This window comes from Schistocerca americana, chromosome 2 (assembly GCF_021461395.2).
Source record: "Schistocerca americana isolate TAMUIC-IGC-003095 chromosome 2, iqSchAmer2.1, whole genome shotgun sequence".
NCBI classification, from domain to species: domain Eukaryota; kingdom Metazoa; phylum Arthropoda; class Insecta; order Orthoptera; family Acrididae; genus Schistocerca; species Schistocerca americana.
The window spans coordinates 489029006-489041199 of record NC_060120.1 but is presented as its reverse complement, the minus strand read 5'-3'; the positions used below and the strand labels follow the sequence as shown (position 1 = coordinate 489041199).

The 12194-nt window shown below is 46.9% G+C and overlaps 1 protein-coding gene across 1 annotated transcript in view; it reads left to right on the top strand.

Annotated features, from left to right (window-relative positions):
* LOC124594116 (E3 ubiquitin-protein ligase lubel) overlaps nucleotides 1-12194 on the top strand; it is a 468996-nt gene that overhangs the window by 271411 nt on the left and 185391 nt on the right. Inside the window, exons 9-11 of the mRNA XM_047132473.1 lie at nucleotides 6514-7513; nucleotides 8323-8846; nucleotides 11941-12135. Of these exons, the coding sequence (XP_046988429.1) occupies nucleotides 6514-7513; nucleotides 8323-8846; nucleotides 11941-12135 (1719 nt within the window). The remainder of the gene's footprint in view (nucleotides 1-6513; nucleotides 7514-8322; nucleotides 8847-11940; nucleotides 12136-12194) is intronic.

The following is a 12194-nucleotide window of genomic DNA, read 5'->3' as shown; positions in this document are numbered from 1 at the left end:
TTTGCCTGTCGTGGGAAGGTAGAGCACTTGCCCAGGAAGGCGAAGGTCCCGAGTTCGAGTCTCGGTCCGGCACACAGTTTTAATCTTCCAGGAAGTTTCGTAACAGCGCACACTCCGCTGCAACGTGAAAATCTCGTTCTGGAAACATCTCCCAGGCTGTGGCTAAGCCATCTCTCCGCAATATCCTTTCTTCCAGGAGTGCTAGTTCAGCAAGGTTCGCAGGAGAGCTTCTGTGAAGTTTGGAAGGTAGGAGACGGTACTGGCGGAAGTAAAGCTGTGAGTACGGGGCGTGAGTCGAGATTGGGTAGTTCAGATAGTAGAGTACTTTTCCACTAAAGGCAAAGGTCCCGAGTTCGAGTCTCGGTCGGGCACACAGTTTTAATCTGCCAGGAAGTTTCATATCAGCGCACACTCCGCTGCAGAGTGAAAATCTCATTCTTTAGTAGCTAATCCATCACGTCTTCACCAAGGCTGCAAGCTTCAAAGAAACCAACCAGAGACCGAGCTTTAGGCGCCCATTACCTGCTGCTTAATCTAGCGAATTATACAAACAACGCCTGAAAAAAAAAAAAAAAACTGAAACATCCTGAGGACGTGGTCGGATGTCAAGGTAACACATACACAACGCTGGCTGGTATGTAAGTGACTGGAGTGGCAATTCTCTGCAATAGGTAGTATGGCCGCCAGAGTCCATTATTGTTGTTTGTGTTTAATATTGTTAACAGGCCTGGTAAGGCATGTAAGTGCCTTGAACAGCGTCAGATGCTGAGTGATCACTATGCAGGACACGGAGATACCGCGTATTCGTATGAGACAGCGTTATCAGCTCCTAACACAGTTTTAAATGGGCCTCGCCGTCAGTCTCTGTTTGGTAGTCTGGTCAAAAGTGCTGTTTTCAGATTTACGCGGCATTCGGATCTGACAGTATCCGATGTTGCAATGCATGGGGATGTGAGGGCAGGCATACTCGTCGTCAAGGTTCCAGTCGACCAAGTCTGACAAGAGATGATCGCCGTACTGTCCACCAAGTACAAATGGTTCAAATGGCTCTGAGCACTGTGGGACTTAACATTTGAGGTCATCATTCCCTTAGAACATAGAACTACTTAAACCTAACTAACCTAAGGACATCACACACATCCATGACCGAGGCAGCATTCGAACCTGCGACCGTAGCAGCGGCACGGTTCCGATCTGAAGTGCCTAGAACCGCGCGGTCACATGAGCCGGCGTCCACCAAGTACACTGTAGCCCTTTCACTTTTGCTCCTGCCACTCGAGAACAAGTAATGGACTCCCTGCAACATTCTATGTCATCCCGTAACATTCGTCGGACGGGGGAGTTACCATCCCATACGTAGGATGCTGTTGAAATGAAATGAAATGAAATGTCGTGTGGCTAGGGCCTCCCGTCGGGTAGACCGTTCGCCTGGTGCAGGTCTTTCGATTTGACGCCACTTCGCCGACCTGCGCGTCGATGGGGATGAAATGATGATGATTAGGATAACACAACACCCAGTCCCTGAGCGGAGAAAATCTCCGACCCAGCCGGGAATCGAACCCGGGATTGACAGTCTGTCACGCTGACCACTCAGCTACCGGGGGCGGACAGGATGCTGTTAACAACACAACACAAACGGCTGCGCCTGGAGTCGTCCCGTAAGCGGGAAGCAGGGGCTGCTGATGAATGACATCGCACTGTATTCAGCGCCAGCTCGCAGTCACACACTACCCCAGATCACCATCGTCGGCGAATGTGGCTGCGACTTGAGTAGAAGTCATTTTTTTCCAATGGTTCTTAGAGGCGCAGCGCTGTTATCCTGCCGTCACAGTGTTGGGAGCATCGGGTACTATTTGAGGTAATGGCAGGTAGTGACTGGTGAGGCGGAGGATGGGAGGGGTGGGGGGGGGGGGGGGGGGTGTAGAGGACCTCTGATGACCCAACGATATGTCATGGATGAACTGTCAGCGTGGTTCGGAGGTACTCTCATGGCCGGAAAGAGCACCAGATCAGTTTCCGATAGCATATGTGTGGAACCAGGTCGGACGTCGTCACAGTGCCATCATTACAGGATATCGAGATTAAGTTACAACATTTGTGGGCCACTTTTCCTCAGGAGAGTATACAACGAATGTAAATACAGAAAACTGCAACCAGTCACTTTTTTGAATAATTATTTATTATTCCTTCTCCAGTTTTCGAAGCTTTTCAGGTTCATCTTCAGATGGATTCTGGAAGTTTCATCATCATTTCTAGTAAAATGCTGTGTGCTGGCTTGTGACAGTGTGGGCGGCATTTTTCCGTTAGTGTTCATCTGTCTGCTTCCATTTTTATGGCCATTTGGTATATCACTTCTCACACATTTTTATGGTCATTTGGTAAATCACTTCTCACACTTTTACACAATCTATCTGTGACCTCGAGACTTTGCCAGCATTCAGCATGTGCTATACAACGGTTTTGTGACACTCTTACTTACAGAATCAATGCATGTATCCAGGCCAAAGGGTGTGCAACGGCATACTAATAAGGGGCTCATCACGCCAAGTTCTTTGTAAATTTGCCTCGATTTATATAATTGCGTAGGCTTCCACGGCCAGAGTTAGTCGACATTAAAGTTTTCTGGGTATGGTACTGCATCATAATGTACAAAACTGCTGCTGCTGGAGAGAAACAAAACAACGTTTGGGCCACAGTTGCAGCGGCCATCTTCTGGGTCTACTGTTGCGCCCCCCTTCCAGGTGCTCAACTTTTGTTGTCAGGCAGTGTCTATCCAAAGTTAAACTAGTTGAATATCAAAATATAAGAAGTCTCGAGCAAGAAACTGAAGTCAGCTGTAATCAAAGCCACTAAGAATTACAGATCAACGAGTTGTAACGACCGATGCAGATCGACTAACATTACTAGGACTTATATGAAGATCAAGACGTCACCTTTCGAACGATCACGGTAATCACGTGTCTGCGGAGGAACATCCTCAAAGAAAGAAAATTACTGCATTTTAGGAAGACCTGATGATGTAACATTTGGCAGAGTAAATCATTAATACTACGATTCTAGTAATATAGTCTACAGTTGTAGTGGGCAGTTATGCTTTGTTTTTGTTGGATGGGTGATTACAGATTCTGAGTGCGCCCACGAAAATCTGCGAAGCTTTGGTTTAGCGCCAAAATAAACTCAATGACAGCTCTCTACTTGGAACGCACCTCCGTTGCAGTCCCCATTTTGCACACTACGTACAGCGCCGCCACCTATCGGAACTTCATGAAACTATAGGGGCTGAAGCGGGAATATTCCAAATTGTCCCACATCAAATTCCGTATTTTTTTCAACCGAAACTGGCCGTGAAAAGCCGGCCGGAGTGGCCGAGCGGTTCTAGGCGCTACAGCCTGGAACCGCGCGACCGCTACGGTCGCAGATTCGAATCCTGCCTCGGGCATCGATGTGTGTGATGTCCTTAGGTTAGTTAGGTTTAAGGGGGGGTAGGACGTCGAACTAGCCGACTTGGAGCACGGGAGGCACCACAAGACATTTTAATTTGCACTGTCTATAGTTTTACAAATAAATTCATAAAACTTTATTAACACGACTAGGAAGGATTCAGGATTCAAACTCATACCAATGTAAGTTCAAAAGTATAAAAAAATAATTTTTTTTTTTTTTTTACGTGTGAAATTTCATCATTTTTTTCACTTACTATTGGTTGCATTCGTTGCTAGAGGTACACTTTTCTTCACAAGTAAGAGAGATTCTTCTATGAATTTTGCACAGCATTCAACCCATATTTACATGTGTATGAAACTCTAGAATTTTGCAATCTATTAAAAACTGTGCAAAAAAATTGAGATAATTAACCATAAAATTTGAGTTTTTTCTAAACGGAAGTTTAAAATGTAACAGCTCATTCATTTTTTCATTAATTAAATAAATTCTAGAGTTTCATACACCTGTAAGTATGGTTTGTATGCTGTGCAAAATTCATCGAAGAATCTCTCTTACTTGTGAAGAAAAGTGTACCTATAGCAACGAATGCAGCCAATAGTAAGTGAAAAAAGTTGATGAAATTGCACGCGAAAAAAAATTATTTTTTTATACTTTTGAACTTACATTGCTATGAGTTTGAATCCTGAATCCTTCCTGGTCGTGTTGATAAAGTTTTATGAATTTATTTGTAAAACTATAGACAGTGCAGATTAAAATGTCGTGTGGTGCCTCTCCTGCTCCAAGTTGGCCCGTTTGACGACCTACCCTCCTTAATTATTTCTAAGTTCTAGGGGACTGATGACCTCAGAAGTTAAGTCCCATAGTGCTCAGAGCCATTTTTTTGGCCGAGAAAAAATGTGACGTGTTACTTATTGTGGTGTGCGTACTGTAAGACCTTCCGTACACACACCATCAGATTATTTGACTTGTCGCTCTAACGAAGTAGGCAAGTGTCAGCAATATGTCTCATGCTCTTATTGTGGCATGTTTATCTTCTGCCGTTAGGTCAGGTGACAGAAATGCCACTTGCACGCTTAGAGTAGCAGACTGACAGTGATCAACTTTAACCAGAACATGATTAACTTTCACACACATTTATTAAAATAATAAAAAACATAGACATTATGTAACTTCATTCTGGATGCTGTTTAAAATTGACAATCTGAAGTTCCTTTGGTCTTGGTACGTTAATCTTATTCTCACATATCTCTGATACTTGACAAAGTGTCTGTACATTTATATCTTCATGGCTATGTACAGGAATATGATAATCTTATTAGGCGCAGACAGAAACTTGACTGCAGACTAATGCAGACTAACAAATCTGAGGTCTGTACACTCGTTATAATACCTCGAGCGTTCAGGTATCACTGTGCGAGTGTGATCCGCGAGGAGAAAAGGTTCTACGTTAGCAGCAATCTCATTGGCTGCGTTACATATTAATACGCGGATCGGCGGAAGCAGAATTTGGTTCGTCTCTAAGACAGCACCATCTCGTAGTGCGGAGACGGACGAGCGCTGCGCCTGCGCTGTTGTGCTTAGCGGGGCGCGCTCTATTGGGAAAGTTGTGTACGCGCTGACTACGCGGAACTATGTACACAACAGTAAGTGAAAAAAATGATGAAATTTCACATGTAAAAAAAATTATTTTGTTATACTTTTGAACTTACATGTGCTATGAGTTTGAATCCTGAATCCTTCCTGGTCGTATTGACAAAGTTTTATAAATTTATTTGTAAAAGTATAGACAGTGGAAATTAAAATGTCGTGTGGTGCCTCTCCTGCTCCAAGCCGGCCCGTTTGACGTCCTACCCCCGTTAAGTAGTTCTGACAAGGGAACCTCCCCATCGCACCCCCGTCAGATTTAGTTATAAGTTGGCACAGTGGATAGGCCTCGAAAAACTAAACACAGATCAATCGAGAAAACAGGAAGAAGTTGTGTGGAACTATGAAAAAAATAAGCAAAATATACACTGAGTAGTCCATGCGTAAGATAAGCAACATTAAGGATACTGTGAACTCAGAAGCGCCGTGGTCCCGTGGTTAGCGTGAGCAACTGCGAAAGGAAAGGTCCTTAGTTCAAATCTTCTCTCAAGTGAAAAGTTTAATTTTTTATTTTCAGACAATTATTATCTGTCCATCATCACTTTTTTGGGAGTGATTATCACATCCACAAGAAAACCTAAATCGGGCAAGATAGAAGAATCTTTCTGCCCATTCGCCAAGCGTACAAGTTAGTTGGGGGACAACATCTTCCTGTCATGTGACGCACATGCCGTCACCAGTGTCATATAGAATATATCAGACGTGTTTTCCTGTGGAGGAATCGGTTGACCTATGACCTTGCGATCAAATGTTTTCGGTTCCCATTGGAGAAGCACGTCCTTTCGTCTACTAATCGCACGGTTTTGCAGTGCGGTCGCAAAACACAGGCACTAAACCTATTACAGTGAACAGAGACGTCAATGAACGAACGGACAGATCATAACTTTGCGAAAATAAAGAAAGTAATCTTTTGACTCGAGGGAAGATTTGATCCAAGGACCTCTCGTTGCACAGCTGCTCATGCTAACCACGGGACCACGGCGCTCCTGAGCCCACATAATCCTTGATGTTGCCTATCTTGCGCATGGACTACTCAGTTTGTATATTTTGCTTCTTTTTTTTTTTTTTCATAGTTCCACACAATTTCTTCCTATTTTCTCGATTGATCTGTGTTCAGTTTTTCAAGGCCTAACCACTGTGCCAACTTATAACTAAATCTGAGGGGGGTGCAATGGGGAGGTTCCCTTGTAACTTCTAGGGGACTGATGACCTCAGAAGTTAAGACCCCTAGTGCTCAGAGCCATTTTTTTGGCCGAGAAAAAATGTGACGTGTTACTTATTAAACGCTCTTAGCAGATTTTGATGCTGGTAAATATCGAACAGGGGCTTCGTGTGGTGACACTTTCCATCTGTGTGCTAAAGAATGATGCCAGTAGAGTTGGTGGAGCGGGAACAAACTGCTGGATGTCTTTAAATGTGTTGCAGGCACAGTCGATGGCGCAGCTCAACTGCCCGAGCTGCCACGGGCACGGCGTGATGTGGATGCCGCCGCCGCAGCAGCACGTGATGCCGCCGCCGGGGCCCTGGATGGACCCGTCCGTAGGAGGCTTCCAGCACGGGCGCACGGCCAGCAACCAGAGCCTGCACCAGGCCTTCGACAGCGGCGGGGGCGGCGGCGGGTTCGCACCGTGGGGCGGCACGTGGCATCCCGGGCCGTACCCCGCGGCCGCGCTGCAGATGCAGATGCAGCTGCAGCCGCCGCCGCCGCCGTCGCCCGCGCTCAGCGCCCGCCGCCGGCCCGCGTCGCCCGCCGCCAGCCAGAAGTCGCGCCGCTCGCTGGCCGGCAGCCTGCCGCGCTCCCAGCAGCGGACCAGGCAGCGCCGCCCCCCGCCCTCGCCCTCCTCCTCCGGCAGCCTCACCGACAGCGACGAGGAGGAGGAGGGGCACCGCCACCGCGACAGCCACGACCGCGGGCGCCCGCCCCCGCGAGCCGAGGACGCCGCCGACGGCAGCGCGGAAGAGCGCGAGGACGACGAGGGGGACGGCGAGTGCCCGCGCGGCTCCGGGTCGCCGTCACCGTCGCCGCCCCCCGCCCCCAAGCCGGTGGTGCCGCGCCACGAGTGGGCGTGCGAGCACTGCACGTACGTGAACCGCGCGGGCACGCGCGTCTGCGCCGTCTGCTGCCGCACGCCGTCCGACATGTCGCACACGCCTCCGCCGCCCCCGCAGCGGCGGGCGCCCGCCACGGACCGCGCGCGCACCCGGGCCGCCCCAGCCTCCTCCAAGCGCCACCTGCGGCCCAGCGACCGCTCCGACAGCGACGACACCGCCGCCGTCGCCGCCAAATTCGGCAAACACCTGCGCATCTCTTCCTCGTCTTCTTCGCCGCAGACCGGGAAGCGAGCGACCGCTGCCGAGTCGCGAGAGACGCGCAGGGCCTCGCAGGTCGAGACCGGCAAGGAGAAAGACCGCGACAAGAAGAAAGGTATGACCACAAGGAAAATATCTTTCTGGCCCGGAACGAAGTTCTACCGGTAGCGCGGGAGGGCGCAGAGGAACGCGCCACCTTCTGCGCGCTCCACCTCTCCTACCCACAGTTCATTTTTATCTCTAATTCATCTTGTTATTTTTCGAAAATCAGATAGTGGACACGATAATGAAAGACTCGTTTGCAGATCCACCAGTGCTCGATATCCCTGCCGTAGATCCAAAACAGCTCGCAAATCCAAAGCTTCATCCTAGATCTTTTTTTTTTTACAATTTTGCATTCTAGTTTTTTTAGCACTCATGGAAGTCGTAGCTTTACCTGATAATACCCTATTTTTTCCTCATTGTAAAGCCTCAACAGTAGCGTACATCACTGCATGGCCTCAAGTCTGACAATTTGACACACTATCGGCGACTTGTCAGAGTCGCCCCAGTTTTATTCACGTAGATCCTTAGCTGGGGACATCTGCAACCAGGGAGAAAACGCCGGTGCGCAGACTCGAAACGAGTTACACTGACCACTTATCTGCGATCCACATTCGGCGGTGAGTCCGAGATTGAAGCCTTCTCTCTCTCTCTCTCAATCCGCACGCTTCCATTATTATGTCCACTACATTGTGACACTAAAAAAAAAAAAAAAAAAAAAAAAAATGTTTTGACACTGTTTGTAAAACTAAACGAGTTACGGACATTAATGAAAAATATATAATCCAGAATTAAAATGAAGTGGTTTTCTTGTGTTGTGTTCATGCTCCCCCCTTTACCCTGTACACTAAGAGAGCTAATTGAGTTAAAAACATTTTGTAGGAAAAGAGAGGCTATCAGAAGAAGTGCCGAAGACGTCGGAAACGTCGCATAAACAATCTCGCCAGGGAGAACAGAGTGACAGTGTGTCTGAAACTAAATCTTTCCCGTCTTCCTTTTCTGACACGCAGACTGCTACCACCTCAGCAGCGACTTCCACTAACCGCAAAAAAGTGACGACGGGCACCAACACCTCTTCCGACATCGTCGACCATTCCTCGCTGTCCGTGTCGACGTCTTCAGTCTCTCCCCTCCCCCCTGCACTTTCTAGCGACGCCGAAGTTTCTCCCAGGCCCGACGAGCAAGCAGCAGACGTGGAAATGGCGGAAGCGCCTCCGCAGAAGCCTTCCAAGGTGTCAACAGCAGTGGGCACCTCTCCCCCGAGGGCAGTGCCACCTGCGGCGCCAGCCCCAACTTCCTCCGTGCAGACGGCGACTGCGCCAGCCCCGGAGGTCTCCGCTTCCAAGTCTCGCAAAATGGTGACGTCGACGGGAACTTCACCTCCTCCGCAGAGCATCTCCACTCAGGTGAGGACGTGGCCGGTCCTCCAGCGTTCCTGCTGACCCTCCCATAGTGTAGACGCTCACCTCACTGTTCCTCGGAACCGAGCTTCTTCCCCTAGTCTGAAACACGTCCTCGTCTTCCGTACACGCCAGTAGAATTAGTCCAGCTAAAGGCAACATCTTGGAACAAACAAAACGACGGAACTCCCCACATTACCGTCAGAGGTCGAAGGCTATCAAAAACTATCCCGCTCATTGCTGTCTGAACCACACTAGGAAATTACTGTGGAAACTTGTTTTATCTTCTGTAAGTAGCCGTAAGCTTAGTGTCTGCATTGCACAACTTGAATCCATGTACCCTTAGAGCACAAGTCAAAAAAATTTAGTAAGGACTGTCAACTTTAAAAGTACGCGAAAAGTTATGGAGATAACTTACAGAAACTGTTGTGAAGTACCCGACAGTGTACTGCTTGATCATATAATGAAGGTTTTCACGGCCAGTGCTTACATTCCCGGTTATTTTCTTTATATGGTCATTAGGCCGAAGTCCAAGACATATTTGCGTGCCAAATGTTTCATCTTTTAATGCTGGAGATATCATCAGAGGCTACAGGCATTTCGGTTTGCTGAACTTTTTATGTGTGAAAATTATAATTCCTTCTATATGGCCTCTGATGATGTCTGCAGCATTATCAGACGAAACATTAGGCACAGAAACACGGCTCAGACCCCGGCCTACCGCACACAAAACAAAAACCACCAAGTACGGACGTATGGTGAACTGTTTCTTTCCGATGCAGGAAAGTGTGATGGACTCATTATGGATTTTGTGAAGTTCCTCAAGCAGTTCAGAAAAATATCTGGATATTTTCTGTGTTCTAGGCACATAACATTAAAACATAAGAAACTCATAAAAAAAAACAGAACCGAGTTTACTCGATCAGCAGACAGCTTCATCTACAGCGTAAGTTGGAGCCATTCAAAGTCTAGACGATAGCGGGATGATTAGAGTAAGTTGGAGCCATTCAAAGTCTTGACGATAGCGGAATGATTAGATTAGGACTGGAGAAGAATGGGGTAGAAATTGGCTGCGTCCTTTTAAGAAAATCGTACTGGAATTCGTCTTAAGTGATTCCGGAAAACCAAGGAAAACCTAAATTTGTGAGGCCGGACGAGAATTTCAACCTCATTTCTCCCGAAAGCGATCCCACTGTCTTAACCACTGCTCGTTTTAAAACACAACGAATGAACTAGACTTCTGAACTGCAGATGAAGAACAAACTATGATAAACACGCCAAATTTTTGGTGAGTAATGACATTTCGTAATTCGTTCATTTGTTTATCATGTGTTTAGGCTTCACAACAACTTGACGCTATGATGGGTATCTAATAAGACAGCTGCGCGGAGTGGCCACGCGATTTGAGGCGTCAAGTCACGGACTGCGCGGCCCCTCGCACTGGAGGTTCGAGTCCTCCCTCAGGTGTGGGTGTGTGTTGCTCTTAGGATAGGTTAGTTTAAGTTCATTTAAGCAGTGTGTAAGTCTAGGGACCGATGACCTAAGCAGTTTGGTCCTGTAGGGATTCACACACATTTCTAGCATGACAAACAAAATCATTTTTAAAGCTGAAAATCACATTCATATTCGATAGAGCGGTCCCAAATAGTGATATATTCGTTTTATCGATATGTATTAATAGGACAATAAAACCCCAGGAGTAACCAGTATTCTAGCAACGACTAAGTAGCTGTCAGTGAGGGCCAAGGCAGTGCTGCCGCTAATGGAGTACTGGTTATTCTTGGTATTTTATTGTCCTATTAATACATATCGATAAAACGATTATATCACTATTTGGGACCGCTCTACCGAGTAAGAATGTGAAATCCAGCTTTAAAAATGATTTTGTTTGTAGTCGGAAACAAACCGACGTTTTACCTGACACTGGGCGTTGTTTGGAGACGTGATGAGCAGCACTTGTTTGGGCTGACTCCAGCTACACATTGCAAAAACTAAATTGCAAATATGTGCCAAAACAGTAGAGATAATGCGCCTGACGATTCTTAGTAGAGACACCAGGTATGTGGAAGTGCTTGAAAACATTGACACTGGAGCCACCGGAAATAAAATAAGTAATTGAAAATAAACTTTCGAGGCCTAGTCTCATTCGTGACGTTGAAGACTTTCCCGGTTTATACTCATTCAACTGTGGTATTGATTCAATATCTAGATTGGTAACTAGAAGACGAGCAACAGACTACTTGTATTGAGGCCCTATGAGATGACGGTACAGTTAACACTTTTAGCAGGAAACTGACGATTGATGAGATGGTTTCTGCCACAGAGAAAATAGTGGTGCAACAAATCAAACCGAGTCAATTGGTGTTGTGGTTACGGATTGGACACGCACTCGGAAGAAGTGAGGTCCAAATCCCCGTCCGGCTATCTAGGTTTAGGTTGTCCGCGATTTGCCTAAATCGATTAATACTAATTAGCGGGTGGTTTCCTTTCAAAAGCATGCGGCCGATGTCTTTCAGCGTCCTTATCCAATCTGAGCTTTCGCTTGTGACTCTACCCTTGGCGGGACGTCAAACCCTAAACCTTCTTCCTTTTGCATCCAATCGTAATGAATGGTTCGCTAAGAAGTTAGATGTAGTCTGGTTTAAAATGAAATTCTAACGAACTCTCCACTATCTCAACAAATTTCTGTTTTAAGGCGTTTTAGCGCCATATTAAATCATCATATATCTATTGAGATTACGTTTGATCTTACCGTTTCTCACATTACACACATCCCAGCTTCACAGGAAATGGTGTTTGTACCTAGTTAATATGCGCACACTATAGATTTAGTTTCATAGTTTTTAGATTAGGTCCTGCAGAAATCTGTAACCCTGGAGCCGAGCGTAATACATTCGCTCATCGTGGCTCCAAAATACCGGATGCTTCTTCCCGTAGCGTAGCCTGTTAGTACACTTCCAACACGCTTTGCATTAGGTTTCTCCTTCTGTCTGTGCTTCTCCTTAACTTTCTGTCTTTGCAATAATATCGATACTTGCTGTGAATACGCGGAGTTGATGAGGAAGAGTCTCAAGTACAGATGGTATACTCTCTCTGACAGACGTACGATGTAGGTCAGAGTGTGGCCGTAACAGAGGGCAAACAGCTGACAGTTAAGAGCGATATCCTGTCTCCACGGAAGCTGAGGCGAGCCGCCTCTCTGCACATGGCCACGCAGACCGCCGAAGGTCTTGACCCGTGGATCGGCAACCTCCAGAGGTCTGTGAGCCGGCACTCAGTAACCAGTGACACGCAGGTATGCTCGCTAACATACTACTCTTTACTGTATGCTGCTGCTCACTAACATCGACGATT